This window comes from Eschrichtius robustus, chromosome 12 (assembly GCF_028021215.1).
Source record: "Eschrichtius robustus isolate mEscRob2 chromosome 12, mEscRob2.pri, whole genome shotgun sequence".
In the NCBI taxonomy this organism is placed as follows: Eukaryota; Metazoa; Chordata; class Mammalia; order Artiodactyla; family Eschrichtiidae; genus Eschrichtius; species Eschrichtius robustus.
The window spans coordinates 70,191,755-70,212,784 of NC_090835.1; the positions used below are offsets into that span (position 1 = coordinate 70,191,755).

At 49.2% G+C, this 21,030-nt stretch overlaps 1 protein-coding gene across 1 annotated transcript; it reads right to left on the reverse strand.

Moving 5' to 3' along the window:
• Positions 1 to 7,045: 7,045 nt before the first annotated feature.
• BNIP5 (BCL2 interacting protein 5) lies at positions 7,046 to 20,334 on the reverse strand. The gene is made up of 11 exons (XM_068556876.1): positions 19,710 to 20,334; positions 18,211 to 18,330; positions 16,205 to 16,269; positions 15,729 to 15,969; positions 14,572 to 14,703; positions 13,330 to 13,388; positions 12,764 to 13,004; positions 11,766 to 11,897; positions 10,807 to 10,871; positions 9,158 to 9,400; positions 7,046 to 7,081 (listed from the first exon to the last, which is right to left on the reverse strand). The coding sequence occupies exons 1-11, from the start codon at positions 20,332 to 20,334 to the stop codon at positions 7,046 to 7,048; spliced, it is 1,959 nt and encodes a 652-aa protein (XP_068412977.1).
• Positions 20,335 to 21,030: the final 696 nt, after the last annotated feature.

Consider the following 21,030-nt stretch of genomic DNA (forward strand, 5'->3'; position numbering starts at 1 on the left):
GCATGACTCATGTTTCTAATTCCACAGGGAGGAGCAGGTTTGGGAATGGTCTGCAGGAAGGTTACAGGGGTAGTGAGGGAGTGAATAAGGATGGGGATGGGGAGCTGGGCTTTGGGGTTGGACACACCCAACGTAAAATCCCTGCTCTGCCACAGTCTCACCCGGTGAGTGCGCTTAGGACTCTTGGTCTTTCTGAGCCTCTATCTCCTGATCTGTAAAATAGGGTTAATGCCAGCTCATAAGGTTGTTGTGAGGGTTTAACAAGGTCAACTGTGTAAACTGCTTCACAGAGTGCAAGATGTGTCATAGCACTCAATAATTAGTAGATATTATGGTTATATAACTCCCAGAGGTTAACTAGCCGCCTCTCAGCTTCTGAATAGAACTGCACTTAAAGAAGATGATTCTTTGGGACACTAGTCTACCATCTTCTCCGTCTGCTAGCTTCCGGAATAAAGTTGTTATTCCTTGTCCTAGAAAAAAAAAGAAAAGAACTGTACTTAAAAACCAAACAGGGGGGCTTCCCTGGTGGTCCAGTGGTTAAGAAGTCGCCTTCCGATGCAGAGGAGACGGGTTCGATCCCTGGTCAGGGAACTAAGATCCCACATGCCGTGGGGCAACTAAGCCCGTGAGCTGCAACTACTGAGTCTGCGTGCTCTAGAGCCCGCGCCACAACTTGAGAGAAGCCCACACACAGCAACGAAAGATCCTGCATGCCTCAACGAAGATCCTGCATGCTGCCAAATAAATAAATAAATAAATATTAAACAAACAAACAAACAAACAAACAGGTGGGTGCTCATGTGACTCATCAGGTAGCGTTCCTAACTGCTGCCAACCTGCAGCTAACGGTCCTGACCAATGTAGGCCTGCTTCTTATATAGCTTTTGAGTATATTAGACTGTTGTTGATTTAATCAGTCAACCTTTACCGAGCACCTACTAAATGCCAAGCACTCTTCTGGGTTCTAGGGGTATCAAAGATGAATTCAGCTTGATCCCAAACTTTCAAGAATTTACCCCAAAGTTGAACTTTAGACCAAAGACAAGAGTAAAACCAACTAATCTGCCAAACTGTGAGCCCCATATAAACCAAGTCTTAATTTTTTTACTGAACCATAAAATTGTTTTTAAAAGCACATGCATATATACATACACACTCACAAATTCAAAATGCCAGCCTCAAACCCAAATCAAGCCAGGTATCACCTACAGTTATTTCACAGGATTATTGAAGTATTCTCTGAATGGAACAGACCCTGCTATTTAATTTGCTTCAAGCCTTAATTGGTTGGAAAAATTCCTAACTCTTTCTATGAGACATCCAGTCCTGGGTGGGAGTCCCTGGGTAGGCACAGGGATGTATCAGGTAGATGAGGGTCAGAGGCTCACCCTGGCAGCCATAGGCCCACTGCAAAATCTGGGCAAGTAGGTACTTGGTGGGTGGTAGGAAGCAGTATGGTGGGGAGGAGATTCAGAGCTGCTGCAGGAAGTAAGGCAGACCTACGTGTCACTTTCTGGATTAAAGGATGGGCAGCAAGGGTGTAGGACCCAGAGGGCAGTTGGTGGTTTCTGGGGTTTGTAGGATCACTGCTGCCTGGGATTAGTTTCACTCTCTTCCTTGGTCTCCATCCCCAAGACTTCCCTGACCTTTGAGTCTGTCTCTAGAAGCTCAGGTTCAGGTTTGGTCATGAGGATGTAGGCAGGTCTGCCATGGGTGTGGGGAAGCTTCCCTGCAGCCAGGAGTGCCCTCTGGAAGCCAGTTCCAGACTCGGGTCTTTGATTCCAGAGCCAGGCCTCTTCCCATACATCAGAGCAGTGGGAACTGTGCAGTTCAGCCAGAGCTACCTTGGTTGATAAACTTCTAGGAATTAAGGTGCTTTATAAAGAAGCAGGCTGTGATAAAAAACAAACAAGCAACATTCATAAGCTGTGGAAAACACTGTTGTCAGTGGGTCACACATCCTGTGTGCGGTGCTCCTTTATAGAACAGGTTATGAAACTGCTTGGGGGCAATTTACCAATTGATTTTAAGCAATTCCATGCTTTGAATTCAAATACAAGGTTAGTGGGCAGGGAAAAAAAGCTTAAAATTATTAGGCATAGAGAGGTAGGAGTGGTCCAGGAAGAGGAAAGATCTGTTCCCAAACTACAATCACAAGAGACATTGTCACATCCACGGGCTAGTCCTGTGTAAATTCCTGGTCCCCAGCTGATATCTCCCCCGGCAGAGGAGAGAGTCTAGAATAAAAGCTCAAGGTAAATCTTCCGTACATTAATGTGCGTGCGTGCATGCGTGCATGTGTGTGTGTGTGTGTGTGTGTGTGTGTGTGTTTAAATTAGAAGTTCAAATCCATACTCTGGTGTGGGTTGTATTAGTCAGTTATTGCTGTTATGATAATGCTGTATAACAAATGACCCTCTTCCCCAAAGATCTCAGTGGATTACAAAACAAACATTTATTTTTTTTCTCTTTCATAAGGCTATGAGTTGGCTGGGATAGCTCTGCTTAGGCTACAGGTTGGGGTCAAGTCTGCTCCCTGTCCCTTTTATTCCAGGACCAGCAGTAATGCCAGATATGCCCTTCTCCTGGAGCATGGCTAGATATATATATCAGTCTAGCTTTCCTCTGCTAGTCTTATCTCTTCTCAGTGGTCATCGGACTCAGGTTGTGTAACTGACCTCAAAGTAGAGAGACAGATTGAGAAGTTGAGAGACTGCCTACAGGCTGCAAATGGAAAAGGAGGAGGTCCACCTTGCTGATTGCTACCCACATCCTTCTAATTGCTGCCAAGTCTGTCAGACTCCCCAGATTTCCACCATTAAAGAGCCCCTCCTTTGAGTTGCTATGGAATCTCCCCTTATTCAAAGGTGAATTTAATAATGGCTAAAACTTATAGAGTAGTTATTATGTTCCAAGCACTGTGGCACAGAGAGGTTAAGTAACATGCCCAAAGTCACACAGTTGGTAGACGGCAGAGCCAGGATCTGAATCCAGATCGTCTGTCACCAGAATCTTGATGTTGACCAAGTAGTACAGCCTCCTGGGGTAGAAGGAGCACTGGAGTGAGAATCAGAAGTCACAGAGTCTAGTCTAGTTCCTCCATTTGGGCAGGAGAGGCCTGGAGGTGCACTTGGAAACATGGCAGGGGGTAGGTCAGGCTGGCTTGTGTGCCATGCTAACGAGGTTGAACTTCACCTGTGTTACTAAGGAGTCATCATAGGATTTAAACAACAGAATGACACAGTCCGATTTGAAAATTATCCAAGAATATGCAAGTCCACATCCCAACATTTCTCCAAGATGAGCTCTGCAGGTGTCTTCCTGCAATTTCCCAGAGAGGGCAAGTGACTTGCCCAGGGTCACACAGCAGGTGGAGGAGGGCTTGGAAATCAGGACTTCCAATTCCCCCTTTTTGTCTCATTTCCCCTCACATGTGCTTAACCTCAACTTCTCGCATCCAGATCTGCTCCCTGCCCGCTCGACTTCTCTCTGCTCTCCACTTCTGAGACAGTTTGGGTCACCTACAGACCTCATCCCAGCCGGATCAAGGAATACAGCTGCCCTGAGGTGTGGAACGCCCCAGGGTGTCCCTGGAGACCAGATGCTGCCTGTTCTGTCCCAGGATACTGTGGTGACCTCTGAGCCTTGTTGCCCCAGCTTCCTTTCTGCCCCCACCTGCTTCTTCCTGGTCACGGTCAGGGCCAACACTAGCCCATATAATGCCTTGTACACTAAGAAAACAGCACCCCTTCCTTGAGAACTTGACTGCCAGCTGCTTGAATGTTGTCATAATACACTGATTTCATTTGAACAATTGACTGCCAACTGCTAGAAAGCTGTATGAATGACATATAAGTGTGTCTGTGAAGTGCCTAACCTTTTGTATTGGCAGTGTATCCTTGGGCAGTGTGCAGTCTGCACAACTGTCCTCCGCACTCTGGAGGGCACTCCACTTCTTCCCTCTTCCTGCAAAACCAAATACCAACCAGACTTTTGCTAGTCGAATAATATTTCAAACACTCTTTTATCAACTCCTGCTCTGCAAATGGAATCCTCCTTTTGCAAAAGACCCTTGTATAATAAAGTGAACCCTCGAACTGGCTTTTGGTATAAATTGAGTTTTCCAATTTCCACGTATTAGCCTGGCTACTTGCTCAGGATGCCCAAGGCATATAAATCTGTGAGGAATGTTCTCAGTGGAAATAAGGGGAGGGAAGTCCTTGATTCGGGACTTAGAAGTGATGAATTTGTGTCCTTTTTCTAGGAAACTGTGAGCCGAGAGAGCAAACTTGAGCTGGAACGGGAGAGAACCTGACGGCCGCAAGGCCAAGGCTTCTGCCCGCTGCTCTCAGACGCCCTCCTCTCACCCCAGGCCTTTCGGGGACCTGCGTGCTACCCACTACCAAGCCTGTTGGTGTAGAGGGTCCTGCTTCCCCCAGGCAAGAGCCTTCTTGTCTAAACTTCCTCCCAGCTTCCCTGCAGTCCTTCCCCTACTCTGCTCTGGACAGACAGATGGACGTCAGCGCAGACGGGCACTGAAGAGCAAGCAGCACAGCTTCCTCCCAGCTGGCCGGGCTCCGGGCCTTCCTCCCAACCTAGCCTGAGTTCACTTCTTCAAGATGCTAGCCCCCCAGCATCTCATCCACAGGGCAGAACTGTTGGGGGTCAGGCAGAGCTGAGCCATGGACACTCTTCCCTGTTTCCTGTGGTGTCAAGAGACCACATCTTCTTCTGTTGCTTGTTTTTTGTTCACACAGCACACAAAAGGTTTGACTTGGAACCAGTGGGCTCCACCTCAGCCACTCATGGAAGTCCCCAGGTGGGGCTCATCTGGCATGCAGCCTTTACAAGCTCCCGAGGGATTATGTGGTGCAGCTGGGTGGAGTGGGCAGCCCTGGCCTTCACGGAGTCCTCCCATGGTTGTAGAGGAAATGGGAAGCTTTATGTCCCCTTCCCTCCCCTTTCCCAGCCCAAATGAGGGCAGACTGTGTCGGCTCTTCACACCCAAGTGAAAATGGTCCACAAGAAAGACATCTTTAACCTCAATTTTTCCAACCTGTCCAGAAAAGAAAAAAAAAACAAAAAAAAACCTCACTGCTTCCCAGAGTGTGGATAACCTCTAGCTCCAGCCGGACCCAGTAAGGAAGCCTGGGCTGCCCACAGGCCTCAGATGCATTTGCTTAACAAATCCTAGAATGCAAACCCCGGCGGACTGGGTGGAAGACAGCCCTGAACTGTGGCCCTTGAGAAGGACACATGCAAATTTAACGCATGGTGGGTGGGAGGCTATGGCACAGAGGCCTGGGTGGAAGCTACATTTAACAGGACCATGTCAGGGAACAAGAGTCCACACAAGCCCCCTTCAGATGGTTCTACCTGGAGGAACCTAAGTGTACCTTTGAGAAGCCTGAGAAGAATCAAATCTCAGGTGTTCTTGTACCCTCTGCCTTCTCCCATTCTGCGGCCCAGACCAGTCAAGGGAAGCACCCGTGAGTTACGTGGAGCAGCCCTGCTGGCTGCAGTCCTTTTCCCCTGGAAGGTCTTGCTGTTCGCAGGTGACTATGTGCCCAGAGGCCCTGAGACATGTGAGCCAGGGGAGGGAGGATTTCAATCTTGTACAACTCAGGAACACTTATTCCCCGGTGTGCAAGGGAGGATTGAATATAATGTTAACTGTTGTTTTAACTCAAAGCCTGTATTTAGGCCCCGGATGCTCTGAGGTAATTAGAGAATTGTTCTTGCATTAGTTCCAGGGTTGCCAGAAAAAATACAGGATACCCTGTTAAATTTGAATTTTAGATAAACAGCGAATAGTTACCTAGTGTAAGTGTGCCCCCAGCACTGCAATTATTTGTTGTATATCTGAAATTCAAATTTAACTGGGCCACCCATATTTTTCTTTGCTGAATTTGGCAACCCTAATAGTTCCTTTCTCCTTTTTATGCCTTAAAAACAACAACAACAACAACAACGACACTAATGGGTTGTTTTTTGATGTGCCAGTCACTGTGCTTTGAAATCAGGAGGTGTCCCTGAGGCCAGAACACTTCCTGGTCTTCCAAACAAGCATATGTGAATGACACCTACAGTGCAGCCAACTGAATAAATTTTGTGTTAAACATAGATGCACATCTCTTACATGCATGTGGACGTTCTGGTGAGAGATTAAACAAAAATTTATTTTTAAAACTAAGACATTTAAAACCAACATCTGAAAAAAGTATCAACAGGCCTTCTACATGATGTAGGCATATTTTCAGCCCTGATGGATCCAGAAAACACATGATTAAAAAAATAAGGGCACATAAGTTGGCACTACACACTAGGATTGGCCCCAGAATGCAAAGGCCTTGATTCCCGGTCCAGTGCTCTGGACCAATGCCTGTTGAGGTAGCTCCCCCATTTCCTCCCTAGCTCCCAGTTTAGAGATAGAACCACGGGTTGCACAATTCCAGTTGAGGACCAAGGCCTCCCAGAGAATGCCTGGCAAAATTGCCTAGATCTCAGGAGTTCCCCCCATTCATTCATTTGGTCAGTACTTAAAGATTGCCTCCAGCTCTGTGGGGTGGATATATTTAGCCACAGAGTGAAAGCACTTACTACCTCTCTTTAGAGAGACGTCAGCATAATAGAGCCAGAAGAGATCTGATGAAAGCACAGAGTGCTTCAGCATAATAGAGCCAGAAGAGATCTGATGGGTCACTAATCCAGCCCAGAATCCAAGGTCTGGAGAGGAGAGGGGACATGGGACATGGACAGGGTCTTGCAGCAAGTTTGGGGCAGGGGAGCAGGTGGAGTCCTGGTCTCCTAACTCCCAGTCCAGTGTTATCTCCCCCCATGGCCTCTGCCTTCAGCTTTGCGGAAGAACATTTCAGCATTCTCCACTGAGATAAGCTCACAACGGTGCAAGGATGCAGAATGGCTGCCCACTCTTGTCTTCAGTCATGTCTGTGAAGCACTGGATTGGGACATCTTCAGGGTTTCCTGGCTAAAGCCGCCGATGTTTGGATAATTCAGGGAACTTGAGTGCAAAGCACAGCTTTCAGTCTGGACTCTGGCTCTGAGGATTTGTGTCGTTCTGGGAGGAGAAAAAGAACACAGGTCTTAGCCATAGCCCAATTATGTATGGGTCCCACCCTGATAACAACTGACTTCTCATTAACCCACTAGCTCCCACCTCTGGGTCTTTGCTCACACAGTACCTCCTGCCTGCAGTGTCCTCCTGGTCCTTTCTCCCCATCTATAGCCTCTCCATCCTCAAAGGTCAAAATCAATGCCTGTTACTTCCTGGAAGGCTCCCGGAACCAACTTGCTTTATTGGCCTCAGTTAGGGCTAATTTGGCATTTAATTGATATTTAATTTTGTCATCAGTAAACATTCTATCCTTTTCCACTAGCAGAACCTTCCACAGGCTCTCATAGCATCTTGCACAGTTAGGCTCATAGGAAGCTCTGAATGTCTATTGGTTGAATAAATAAATGAATGAATGGCTAGTAAAACCAGAAGATGGAGTTAGGGCTACTGAGGATGTCAGAATTGATGTTTCTATAATATCTTTCACAGAGAACTCAGATCACTCCATCAGCTATTACCTAACCCACCTTAGAGGGCAAATTATCCCTATTCTCCGTGAGAAGACAGTGAGTCTGAGAAAAGAGAGGTCTAAGGTCACGAGGAGTTTCCACTAGGAAAACCATTCGAATGATGAGGTACAAGTATCATGAAATAAGACCAGCTTTCTTGAGAGCCTTATCACATGGCTTCTAAAGGTAATTCCAGGAGGAAAAGACAAAGGCTTTGAGTGATGGTGACACCATTGCAATAAAGGTCTGGTTTCCCAGGGGACAATTTGGATATAGAAGTTCTGGTCCTATGTGTCCAACACCAATAGGACATTTCATTCCTTTAAAATCACAACTTCACTCAGTAGTTTCTGCACTATAGATCTGGTCAAATGTTTGTAAGCAGGTCATCTTAAGAGAATTTGAAAAGAGTGGGGAGATCTCTATCAGAGTCCAACAGAAAATTCAGATTAAAAAGAGAAATCAGTGTTAAGTTTTATCTCTACAGGGACCATCCTACAGCCTCAGGGAAGGGGGGATTATTAGGAAAAGCATGAAACCAGTCAAAAGAGTGAGTGATGGGGAATTCCCTGGCGGTCCAGTGGTTAGGACTCCAAGCTTCCACTGCAGGGGGCATAGGTTCGATCCCTGGTCAGGGAACTAAGATCCCCCTATGCCAAAAAAAAAAAAGGCTGAGTGATGGCAGGGGAGAGGCTATTTTTTTTTTTAACATCTTTATTGGAGTATAATTGCTTTACAATGTTGTGTTCGTTTCTACTGTATAGCAAAGTGAATCAGCTATATGTATACATATATCCCCATATCCCCTCCCTCTTGTGTCTCCCTCCCACCCTCCCTATCCCACCCTTCTAGGTGGTCACAAAGCACTGAGCTCCCTGTGCTATGCAGCTGCTTCCCACTAGCTATCTATTTTACATTTGGTAGTGTAGATATGTCCATGACACTCTCTCACTTGTCCCAGCTTACCCTCCCCCCTCCCCGTGTCCTCAAGTCCATTCTCTACATCTGCGTCTTTACACCTGTCCTGCACTACTGGGCATATACCCTGAGAAAACCATAATTCAAAAAGAGGCTATTCTTAATTATCAATCAAGGCAAGGTCAGTGAAGAACGGACGCCAGGAAGCCTTCCAGAACCAAACATCCCCAGGGATCCTTCTCACCTACCTTATTTGGTATGTAATCTTACTTTACTTTGTTCTCTAAATTTTATGACAGTCTCAATTGGAAAGCCAAGCAGCACAACCCATGAAATAATAAGAGGGCGAGCTAAGATAGTAGCTGGTCCAATATCCCATACTGATATCAAGAAGTATGAAAATGCACATCCAGTTGGAGACCAGAGTCAAATAAAGAAGATGCTAATTAGCTAATTAGCAGGTAAAGGGGGCGGGGGTTGGAAAAGAAAGAGGCTGCTGTGGTGTAGAATTGTCTCAGAAGGCCTTGGCAAGGTGGCGGCATTTGAGCTGGACCCCAGAAGTCCTGAAGTAAGCAGGGGAGGGGAGAGGACAGTAAGCAGACCCTTGTGATTGTGAGTCTGTCGCCCCTCATGCCATATTGCCCTTTCTCACCTGCTGGTCCTCCCTGTATGGGAACTGGCTAAAACTGGGTCGCCTGTAGTGTAGGCCCGTGAGGCTGTGGACGGCTTGGTAATTGCTGCCGGCACATTTGTTAGCCAAGCCAAAGACAAACGGGGAGGGTCTCTTGGGTTCGGTGGAGTTGGCCTCCTGGGTGCTCAGGGTGGCTACCAGCTTTCTGAGGGAAGAGTCTGAGAGCTTGTAAAAAAACTTCTTAAAGCTGGGGTTTTGCCTGATCTGGAAGCAGAAATGAAGGCAGGCCATCAGTGTTGCCAGCAGGGAGCCCCCTCCCCCCAGCATCTCCCTCCCCCAACTCCATGCAGCCAGGCTGGGTGCCTCATTGTCCCTGGGACAAGCATCCCTTGTTAAATTCATCCACCATCCCCAGCCTCTCAGAATCTGTTCTGCAAGGTACAGCTCCAAGCAGCAGAACAAAGTGGGGGAAAAAAAAAAAAAAATGCAGGTTTTGGATTCAGATAACAGATGCTTAAATAGCATTTACTAGCTGTGTGACCTCTCATGTGTAAAAGGGGGGTAATAATATGTGCCTCCCCAGCACTGTCGTTGGGGGGAGGAGATTAAGTGAGATAGTTTAATGTTTTGTGCAAAGTGGATGTTGGATGAATTTTAGTTCCCACCCTAAGCCTCCTCCTCTTAATACCTAAATGTCTTAGGTTGAGTTCCCCACAGAGGCAGACCCAGAGACCAGGACTCGGATGCAGCTCACTTATGTGGTAAGTGATCCTGGCAAACACAGATGGGGGAATGGAGACCTGGGGCAAGAATGGGAAGGCACCCCACTCAGGCTGGCAGCTGAGCCTGATCCCCTTGGGGCACTTTGGGAACCCTCGAAGAACACGCACCCCAGAGTTTTCCCTCCAAGGGATAAGGGAGCTGGGGTATGTGTACACCAGCTCGCATCAGCCAGTGGTTGAGGGCTGCTCCTGGGGAGGTTGCACCTGCTCATTCTGGCCTAACCTACGGGTGGTAAATGGCTCTGGGGGCCAGTCCTCAGGCAAAGGGATGCAGGTACTGGCAGTTGGGAGCTGGGCCAGCTGCTCTGTGGTGGTAAGGAGAGGCACTAACAAGGTCAGCTACACTGATTACTCATCTCTGACTTGTGCTCACACCTAACTCCTCTTCATATGTGATCTGCGTTTGTCTCTCCAAGTAGTCTGTGAGGTTTTCAAAGGCAGGGAACCTTATGTTACACTCTACCTAGCAAGGGAAGGAACTCTAACAAAAGTCTGAAAGAATTGGAGACCTTATAATTACTGAAGTGCGTGCCAAAACAGAGTGAAAGGCAGACAGCAGAGGACGAGATCAGAGGGACTCAGGGAAGGATGCTTCCTGGGAGGTGGCTCATGAGCTGAACTTCAAGGAGGATTTGGACTGGGGGAGGTCCTGGCTGGCAGGCGGAGCCACATAGGTTTATATTATTTTTAAGTTAACATTGATCTCATCTACTATGTGTCTGGCATTTTCTATATATGCACTAACCTCGGCAAGTAGGTATTTATTCCCCATTTTGCAAAAGAGAAAACAGAGGCTCATAGAGGTTAAGGGGCCTACCACGGTCACCCAGATGCAAAGATGGGGACCGAACTTGAGTTCAGTCCTTGTGGAGACTGAGCAGTCCTCACCTGCTCCCCCAACTGGCCATCTGCTTCTTGGAGAAGGGCCACCAGCTTCTGGATGATCAGCTCCTCTAAGGAAAATAAAGAAGGATTGAGGGATTATTGACATGTTCTGTAATAACCCATCCATCGATCGCAGAAGTATTTTGTCTCTAAAACACAGTACACAGATTAGATATGAAGGGCAAAGAAAAATCTTCCCCTAAACTAGGGCTGGAGCATGCGAGCTTTGTTTTGGTTAGCTGTATAGAAATAGAAGGCAATTTGGCCTGTTGAGCCTCACCTGTCACCACATTCAGCTCCATTCTGACAGGTGGGGAAACTGAGACCTTATCCAGGCTACAGAGTAGTCAGGAATGGGAGTTGGGACCAGGAGCAACTAATCAGAATGCAGGGAGGGCAAATACCCTGGCTACTGATGCAACAGGAATGTACCATCAGCCTGGGCTATAAACAGCAACGTGCAGGTGGCTGCTTGCACCAAGAGTTGATTGTAAATACTCAGGACATTTGTGGACCTGTTGTTATAAACTGTCAGCAGCTTGAAATTGGCCGTGGTGGGAATTTTATACCACAGAAATCTGCAAATGCTACAAATCAGGGCTTCCCCCATCCCCCCACCCTTACCCAGAGTTTGTTTGCCAGTGCACCACTGGTTATGAGACCCAGAGCAAGATAGGAATTTTATGTGGAACTTTCAGGCAAAGCAATGGCATGTGGTGGGGGTGAAATTACATCCCACAGAACGGACAGGTATTCTCTACCTGAAGAAGGTTGTCCACCTGCAACTCTGCCCCACCAGCGCCTGTTCAAGGGCCAGCCCTGTCTCCTCTCTGCCCTTCTAGAGTCTCCTGGGGTACTTGTCAGCTGCCTTCCCAGTTCGCTACTAGGATTCAGGCTGTGAAATCCATGCAAAAGGGAAGCCCCGGGGCAGCTGTCCCAGGAGAGAGCAGGGTGGCACTAACTAGATTCATTTGCTCCATCCGGCTGAGGTCCTGCTTCTGGATTGTGGCTTCTGGCCTGGGAGGGTGCTTCTGAGGATCCAACCGGCCCCCCTTCTGCAGGTGAGGACTCCTGGAACTCGAGATCCTCCGGATCTGAGGGCAAAGAGGAGTTGGTGTGAGTGTGTTTGCACCTGTCTCAAATCCACCAGCACATCGCTGAACCCAGGTTCTGACAAGAAGCTGTCCAAAGGCTCTGGCTCGAGAAGGGTCCTGGTTTCCCAGGCTCCTTGGGAACTCCCAGCCCCACTGGACCTGCCTCAGAGGAGTTCAAAGTGCTTTTTGCGCCTCCAGAAATCTCATTCTTTCTTCCAACCACCCCCTTTGCCTCCTCATAGTCTGGGAGGAAAACAAGCAGGCCTACCAACAGGTCCCACCAAGTGAGCCCACTTCCCCTTTAACTCTGCGAGCCTTTGCCAAGTCACTTAGCCTGTCTGAACCTCACTTTCTCCATCTGTCAAATGGGAGTAACAGGACTGACCTCACAGGGTTGTGCGTGGGGGTGTTAAATGAGATAATATGTGTGAACGTGGCAGGCAGCGGGCACTACGTAAATGTCAGGAGAATTGTTGTACACCAGTGGTCCTCATAGTTCGGTGTAGTGAAAAAACAGAGGCCCAGGCCATATCCTACTTCATCTAACCTGGGTGTCTATTTTTCGATGAGATTTCCAGGTGATTCTGATGCATGTGTCTGAGGAACAGATGCACTGCTCTCATACCACATTTGTTTTTAGGTGTTTAGGGTTGGGGGGAGGGAAGGTGTGTGTCATAGAGGTGGGTCCTGGCAGCAGCCGGCCCCTTTCTCCCCTCCACAGCCCTCCCACACCTCCCCACTCTGCTCAGAGCAGAGAGTGAAAGTCAAGACTGCACAGGACACCAAGCAGCTGGCCAACCCTGCCCTGGAGAAGCCTAGGGGCCAGAGGCAGCCTCTGTTACCATGGCAACCCCAGGCCTGCTCACCAGGGTTGCTGGAGATAGAGGGCCGATGGCCACCAACACACAGGGGCAGAAAGCTGGGCCTCTTTGGCGGCCGGGCGTCTGGGCTGGCAGCACCTGCAGCACCCCCTCTCTTGGGCTCCTTGAAGCCATGTTTCTTATGAGAAAAGGCTTTTCTGAAACTGGACTTTTTCTCTTGTGATTTCTTCCTGCAGGTTGGGGCCAGGTTTCCTACAGCCACTTCTGGCTCCTGGACTTGAAGTTGCTGCGGGGGAGATAAGAGAAACTGAGTCAGGGTCCCTTACTTTGAGCAGGTTACAAGTGAGTGGAGGAAAGAGGCCATCGCCTGAAACAAACAGAGACCCACTATGGACCAGAGGGTGTGGCCGGGGGAGAAGGGTGATTGGTGCTCAGAGCTGGGGAAACAAGTACAGCCTGCAGCGGTCAGAGGAGGCTCTGGGAAGGAGAGACTGGAGCCAGGCTCTGGCAAGATGTAGAATTGGGGGAGGGACAGGGAAGTTATTGTGCCAGGTAGGGGTAGGGGTGTCCATAGTGAGGGTCAGGGTCTACATGGGGAATGTCTTCCTCACCTTGTCTCCCCCCTGCTCCTCTGCATCTTGGAGTAGGTCAATGATCTTCTGGATAAATTCTAAAAAAGAACAAAGCGGTTGCTCACACTTGAGTGTTGAGAAAAGCTTTTCTATGGTCAGTCTTCATTTCCTAAGGCCCAATGGCTCCCTGGATGATTCTCACAGGTCTCCAGGGTGGGGTGCTAATGAGCTTGCCTTTAAGGTTGTCTCAGGCCCAACCCATGGGGACCACAGATTCCTCAGAGGTAACCTGCGGGCAGAGCTGGCTTCACGGGAACATATTCACTTATTCATTCACCACTGAGGAAGGGCCTAGATGTGCCTTGTTAGGTGCAGGAAACAGCCGAGGTCCCTGCCTCCAGGAGAAGGTGTCTCAAGACCATAAGGAAAGGCCTGGTCCCCACAAGTCCCCTCACCCCGCTCTTTCCTCCTCTTCTAGGTAGAACAGGGGGCCTTCTCAATTCCCCTTCAAGGCACATTTTCTGTGAAAAGCAAACAAGGCAGAATGGGGGAGGTAGGGGAAGCAGATCTTCAGACACACAGAACTGACAGTGATTATATGATCTTAGGCTCAGCTCTGCCAATGATAAAATAATAATAATAGTGATGGCAGCTACCATGGGTTCAGCTTCTCTCCTAAGGCCCCGACCCCCTTTCCTATCCTCTTTACTTCTCCTGAGGCTATGTTCTCAAGCTGGGCTACATGACAACAACACTAATAGTCACAATAAATGGCAGCTGACATTTATTAGCTGCTCATGGGTACTGCTCTAAATGCATTATCATCATTAATTCATTTAGAGCCTCCAACAACTCTAGAGCGTAGGTACTATTACTATCCCCATTTTACAGATGAGGAAACTGAGACCAGAGATGAAGTAGCTTGTCCAAGATCACACAGCTGGAGAGGTCAGAGCCCAAATTTGAATCCAGGCCCAAAGATCATACCATCTGTCGAGCCCTTGCCATGGGCCGATGCTTTCCTTGTATCGCCTTATGTTGGCCTCACCAAGGAGGATGTTATCACTGTTGTGGTTTTACAGCTGAGGCTCAGACAGGGTAACAGCAGCCTGGCTCAGGGCCTGTGCTCTGGACCCCGAGCTGCCTCCCCAGCCTGCTTCACTCAGAGGCAGGTAAGGACAGGTCACTGCCTCTCTCTGGTTCAGTTTCTCTTCTGCAAGTAGAGGGGTCAGACCAGACATCTTCCAAGGGGCCTCTGAGAAAAGGAGAGGGGGTACTAACTGAATTCCGAGGCTCTGTCCAGGTGCAGGTCCTCTTCGGGTCCCCGGCTTCCTGCTGGCTTGGAAAGCTCGAAGGGACTTGGATCCCCACCGTCTGTAGACAGAGCCTCTTGGACTTCAGGTTCTTCCACACCTGAGAAGCAAGAGGAAATGGTGGGTGAGCTTCATCAGTCTGAGGGTGTTAACTAATGCAGAGAAGTCAGCAGAGACTCCAAGGTGCACTCCGTGGCTAGTGCATGCAAAGGCCTTGCTGGGGTGGCGGGGAGCTGCTGGGCAGGGCCGTGGCTCTGATGTACTGAAGACCAAGCTCCCTCATCCCTTTGCACTTCCATACAGCTGCCTTTCCTGGGCTTTGCTCCCCTCTCCTCCCTCCCCTGGAGACCTCATCCCTCCACCATCATGACTTGATCCATGAATTGGAGAGTAAATGCCTGATGCCCTGGCACAAATTAAACTCATCACAGCCAGGATCCCCCCCTACATGAAAATATCTCCCCTTGTGGCCTGAAATCCCACTACTGGGGATCCACTCTTTGGTGTTAAACATTGCCTTCTCCTTTTTAAAGTATACATTCTCCTGGCCAAGATGACCTGCTGGGCCGTTCCTCCCTGACACCCAGGCTGACCCTTTCTCCCTGTAGCTCTGGCTCCATCACTGATGGGCCATGTGACCACAAACACATTGTTTTACCTCCCTAAGCCTTAGTTCCCTCGTCTGTGAAATGAAGATAATAAGATGTAATTCATAAAATGAGGACTGATTGCATATAGATACACAGCAGGGAAGTGTCTCATTTTACAGACAAGGAGACTGAGGCACAGAGATGGAGCTCAGAACACAGGTCTCCTGCCTCCCAGGCTCCAGTTCCTTCCTGCACATGCTACCCCCTGCCAAGGTGTGGAAGCTGAGGCTGCGGAGAGGTGAGGATAGTTGGGGGAAATCCCTGAACACAATTTCCACCAGGGGCTTAGCTGGGTTGCCTAGACAGTGAGGCTTTGTGTGTGGAGGTATCCCTTTTGCCCTCCCCACACTGCTCAGGGCAGAGCAAAAGTCAGAACTGGGATGGCAGCTCTGAAAATGGCCAATTCAAGCCTTGGGGAAGGTTCCAGCACAGTAGGCAGCTGCAGCGTTGCTGTGGTAACTGTGAGCCTGCTCACCTGGGCTGCTGGAGCTGGAGGGCCGATGGCCACCAACACACAGGGGCAGAAAGCTGGGCCTCCTGGGCGGCCGGGACTCTGGGCTGGAAACATCTGCAGCCCGTGCTCTCTTGGGCTCCTCAGAACTGTGTTTTTTATGAGAAAAGGCTTTCTTGAGGCTAGACTTTCTCTCTTGGGATTTCTTCCTGAAGACTGGTGCTGGGTTTTGAGGAGCCACCTCTGGCTGAGGGGCTTGACGCTGCTGTGGGGGAGATGAGAGAAACTGAGTCAGGCCCCTGACCTTGAGGAGAGGGGAAAGCTCCCCAAGAAGCAACTGAGGAGCAAACAAAGGCTTCAGGGTGGCCCCAGGCAAGGGAGGTGACAGAGCCTGGAGCAGGGGAGCACAGGGGCCCAGAAAGACAGGTGGGGCTTGAGCAAGGAGGAGGAGGAGAAGGCAGCAGCCCCCCGGGCATCTGTGCAGGCAGTTTGATCCTCACCTCTTCTTCCCACTGGTCTCCCACTTTTTGGAGCAATTCCACTATCTTCTGGATGATGGTATCCTCTGGAAGAAAACAAATGCACCCAGTTACTCTTTCTAGATGCACAGAGAATTCTTTCTAATGACTGTCTTGGAGTCCTGAGACCAACTTGGGCCTTCACGGTCCTCTTAAAACAACTCCTCTAGCACGGAAGGTGGGGTGTGGGAGAAGCATCACATTCCAGGGGCTGGTCCTTCTGAGAGAGGGTTGGAAGATCCACAGGCGAAGGGTACTAGGCCAAAGCATGAAATTTTATGCAGGAAGTTTCAAGTCAGTCCTTCAAGCATTCAGCTTGTGCCCCATGATTTCCTTTGAACATTGCAGATCTGTACATATCTACTTGGGGTTTGACAAGCTGTGTGACCTTGGGTAAGTCTCTTAATCTCTCTGGGCCTTCATCTCTTCCTCTGTGAAATGTGGATCACAATCCCCGTCCTGGTTCCCTCAGAAGGCTGTCAGGCCATCAAATGAGAGACTGTGCTTGGAAATACTTTGCAAGGCTAATGTTGATCCAACCTACAAAATTCCAGCAGGGGAAATGATGGAGACCAGGCCTAACTAAGCTGGACAGAGGCGCTCCAGCAGGCATGACACAGGTAGCCTGCCCCGTTGGTGCCCCAACTACACTGCCAAGGCTTTACAGAGAAGCCCAAACAACATAAATGGTTTTCTTTGATATTCTAGTCGACCTACCCAAAGACAATGTGCCCAAAGGAGCCTCTGCTTAGTTGCCAGCTGATCAGTTTACACAAAAGAAGGTGCAAACAAGATTCCCTCTTCCCAGGCTATCTGCAGGTTTTTTCACCCCTCTCTTCTCTCTCATTTCTAAATCCTGTTAGGCTTTTGTACTTTGACTCAGTCTACCAGCCAACTCCCTCTCATGTGAGAAAACAATTATCCTGCAAAATAACCAATTAAATGCCTTTTCGCTATTTTTTGACAGATGCATAGCTTCTCCATTTCATATCGTTTAAAATATGCCCATTCTTGGGACTTCACTGGTGGCGCAGTGGTTAAGAATCTGCCTGCCAATGCAGGGGACACAGGTTTGAGCCCTGGTCCGGGAAGATCCCACATGCTGTGGAGCAACTAATCCCGTGCGCCACAACTACTGAGCCTGTGTTCTAGAACCTGCGAGCCACAAGTACTGAGCCCACGTGCCACAACTACTGAAGCCCATGCGCCTAGAGCCCGTGCTCTGCAACAAGAGAAGCCACCGCAATGAGAAGCCCGCAAACTGCAACAAAGAGTAGCCCCCGCTCGCCGCAACTAGAGGAAGCTCATGCACAGCAACGAAGACCCAACACAGCCAAAAATAAGTAAATAAATTAATTCATTAAAAAAATAAATAAAAATAAAATATAAAATAAAATAAAATATGCCCATTCTTTGTAGGGAATTAGATTAATACAGCATTATTTCTTTTATTAGGGGCAATAATAAGACTATGGTTGCATATGAGACTGTTCTTATTTCTTGCAGATATGTGCTTAAGATTTAAGGTTGAAGCATCATTTTACTTAAAATGGTTCAGCAACAAAATTATACACACACGAAGCAAATATGGCCAACTGTTAACAATTGTGAGTATATGAGTGTGCATAGAACTACTCTTTCCATTCTTCTCTATATTTAAATATATATGTATATATGTGTGTGTGTATATATGTATATATATGTATATATTCCTTCTATAAATTTAAAATAACTAAAAACAAAAAAAGTTCCATGCTCAACACACAAGGCAGGAGTATTTGCCAGCAGCCAGTCTAATTCCTGAGACTCCCTTCTGTGAAACTCTAATGTAAATGTGACCAGAAGCACCAGAAGGGGCGAGATCAGCACACACATTTTGAGAGGTCTAAGCATCCAAGGTCTAAGCAGGCATCGGGAGCATTCCATCTCGTTTGCTAACAGCTGCCCCAGCTGCAGGCAAAGAGGGCACTGAGAAGATTCTGACTCACTGTCAAGCTTTCCGAGCTCCTCTTCCCACTGGTGACCTGTGGCTTGGGAAGAAACCTTCCGGACTCCAGCACCTCCACCTTCAAGGAGCAAAAACTGGTGGAGGTCAGAAACTTTCCGTCCTGTAATAAAGGTGAAACCAAGTGAGTGGGGCAGTGTGTGGGTGTCAGTGACATTCTTCTGACTTTGTTAATCGACAAAATAAAACAGCACAGAATTCACAGCAGGACAGGGACTGCTGGAGCAGCTCTAGGCTTAACCAAAAAAAAATCAGAAACCCACCAAGGTTTCCATTTGAAAAGAGGCTGCCTCTGCCCAGACATCCTTCCCCCCACCTCAAAAATATCTTGGATCTTCCTTGCATCCCTTCTCCCCATTAAAAACATGGTGAGTTTTGAGTCCTATAGGGCAAAGCTTCATCTTCCTCCAGCAGCCTGTGGAACATTCAACTCCAGGACACTAAGCGTCAGAAAAGGAAGACACCTTGGGGAACAGCTCCTTCATTTTACAAACGAGAATCAAAGATTCCAGAGAGGGACAGCAACTTGCTCAAGGTCACACAGCAAGTTTATTCCTGATGGAGCCAAGTCTAGAACCTGCACCCCAGCAGCCAGCTCTTTCTATTTCCCTGTCACCCACAGCCAGTCCTCACATGTAGACTAGTGTTGGAGGGTAGGGCTTCCCTCCTTGATTCCCCTCTGTCTTCCTATTTCTCCCTGGTCCATGCTCCTCAAACCAGAGTACTTAACAATAACATTTGCCACTTATGAAGCACTTCCCATGTGTCAGCTCTGGGCCATGGCCACCCCCCGAGATGGCAACTGTTATAATCTCCATTGTATCAAGGGGAAAAGAAATGGAGGCTCAGAGAGGAAAGTCGCCAGCCCCAGGTCACACAGCCAGCGAGTGGTGGAACTGGGGTTTGACCTCAAGTTCTCAGCCATGGTGCTGCTCTGCCTCAGAGAAGTGGTGCTGGGCTTCCCTGGTGGCGCGGTGGTTAAGAATCCACCTGCCAATGCAGGGGGACACGGGTTCGTGCCCTGGTCCGGGAAGATCCCACATGCTGTGGAGCAACTAATCCCGTGCGCCACAACTACTGAGCCTGTGTTCTAGAACCTGCGAGCCACAACTACTGAGCCCGCATGCCACAACTACTGAAGCTCGCGTGCCTAGAGCCCGTGCTCTGCAACAAGAGAAGCCACCGCAATGAGAAGCCCTTGCACCCCAATGAAGAGTAGCCCCCGCTCGCCACAACTAGAGAAAGCTCACGCGCAGCAAGAAAGACCCAATGCAGCCAAAAATAAATGATAATAAATAAAATAAATATTTTAAAAATCTTATAAAAAAACAAACAAACAAGTGGTGTTGTTCCTGATAGTGGCCCTACCTTCCAAGTTCCCCTCTGTTGAGAGGTTTGAGCAGCCAGCTCAGAGCACCCTAGCCCTTGGGGTGGGGGATGGTTGCTGTGGGGTTACCATAGAAACGGGCATGGTCTGCTCACCCCCAGGTGCTGGGCCCAGATCAGCCTCCTCACAGCATGAGGCACCAGCCATCTTGGTCTCCTGCCCTTTGGCCTCCTGATCTCGGGTCCCCTTGGTTTCCTCAGCACCATGTTTCTTATGACCGTGTTTCTTGCGGCTGGCCTTCTTGCTGTGGGCTTTCTTCCTGGGAGCTGGCTCGCCCGGTGTCTCGGGGGTTTCTGCGGGCTCGGGGAGGCCCTCCTTCCCCTTGGCCCTCTTGTTGGTCTTTTCCTTGGGCTCCTCGGGGCCCATCCCAAATAAGAAGTTCATCATGGTCCTCAGCCACCCCTGCTGGGCCCGACACTGGGCCTTGTCCTTCTTGGTGTCCTGCGGAGGCCTCTGCTCACTGGGGAGAAACTCCCTGGTCTCCTCCGGGCTGGGGGCTGCAGTCGTGGTGCCCTGAGCCTCCGCAGACTGAGCTGGGCTCTTGGGACATCTGGCCCCATCGCTGGCCGCCCGGCGCGGCATCCTCCTGGAGGGGCTGGTGGGCCGGGAAATGCAGCGGCGGTCGCACGACTCTGAATCCTTCTGGGGGTTCTGCAGCCTGTCCAGAGACCTGGCTCTCCTCCCTGACAGAGGCTTCCTTGGGCCCCGCGGCGGCTCCATTGCACTGCAACCAAAACAGACAACTCACTTAGAAGAGGCTTCGGAGTCTGCCGGGTGAGCTAGCAGTGCTGACCCAAGTGCCCATCCAGCCTACCCTTAATGTGAGTGCTATCAGCTCTCGAAGCTGTTGTCTCATTTAAATTCCTCAGCATCCCTGGGAGGAAGGGCTACCCTTGTCCCATTTCCCAGAGGAGGAAACTGATCCACAGGGGGTCATGCCCCAGGTCTCACAGCTAGTCCCCCAGAGCCTCCAGGAGGAACACAGCCCTGCCAACACCTTGATTCTAGTCCATTGAGACTGATTTTGGACTTTTTTTTTTGGCTGCACTGCACAGCTTGCAGGATCTTAGTACCCTGACCGGGGATGGAACCCCGGCCCCCTGCAGTGGAAGTGCTGAGTCCTAACTACTGGATCGCCAGGGAATTCCCTGAGTTTGGACTTCTGACCTCCAGAACCGTAAGGTAATTGATTCATGTTATTCCAAAGCCACAGAGTTTGTGGTATTTTGTGACAGCAACAGTAGGAAATGAATACAGCTGGAGCCAGAGGCCACGTCCTGCCCCTTGGGACTGCGGGCAGCTCCTGCAGCTTTTCTGGCCCAGTGTCTTCATCTGAAATGTGCCTGAGACCTACCTGTCTATCACACAGGCTGTTAAGAGTATTTCACAAGACAGCTCAGTAAACGGCAATTCTGT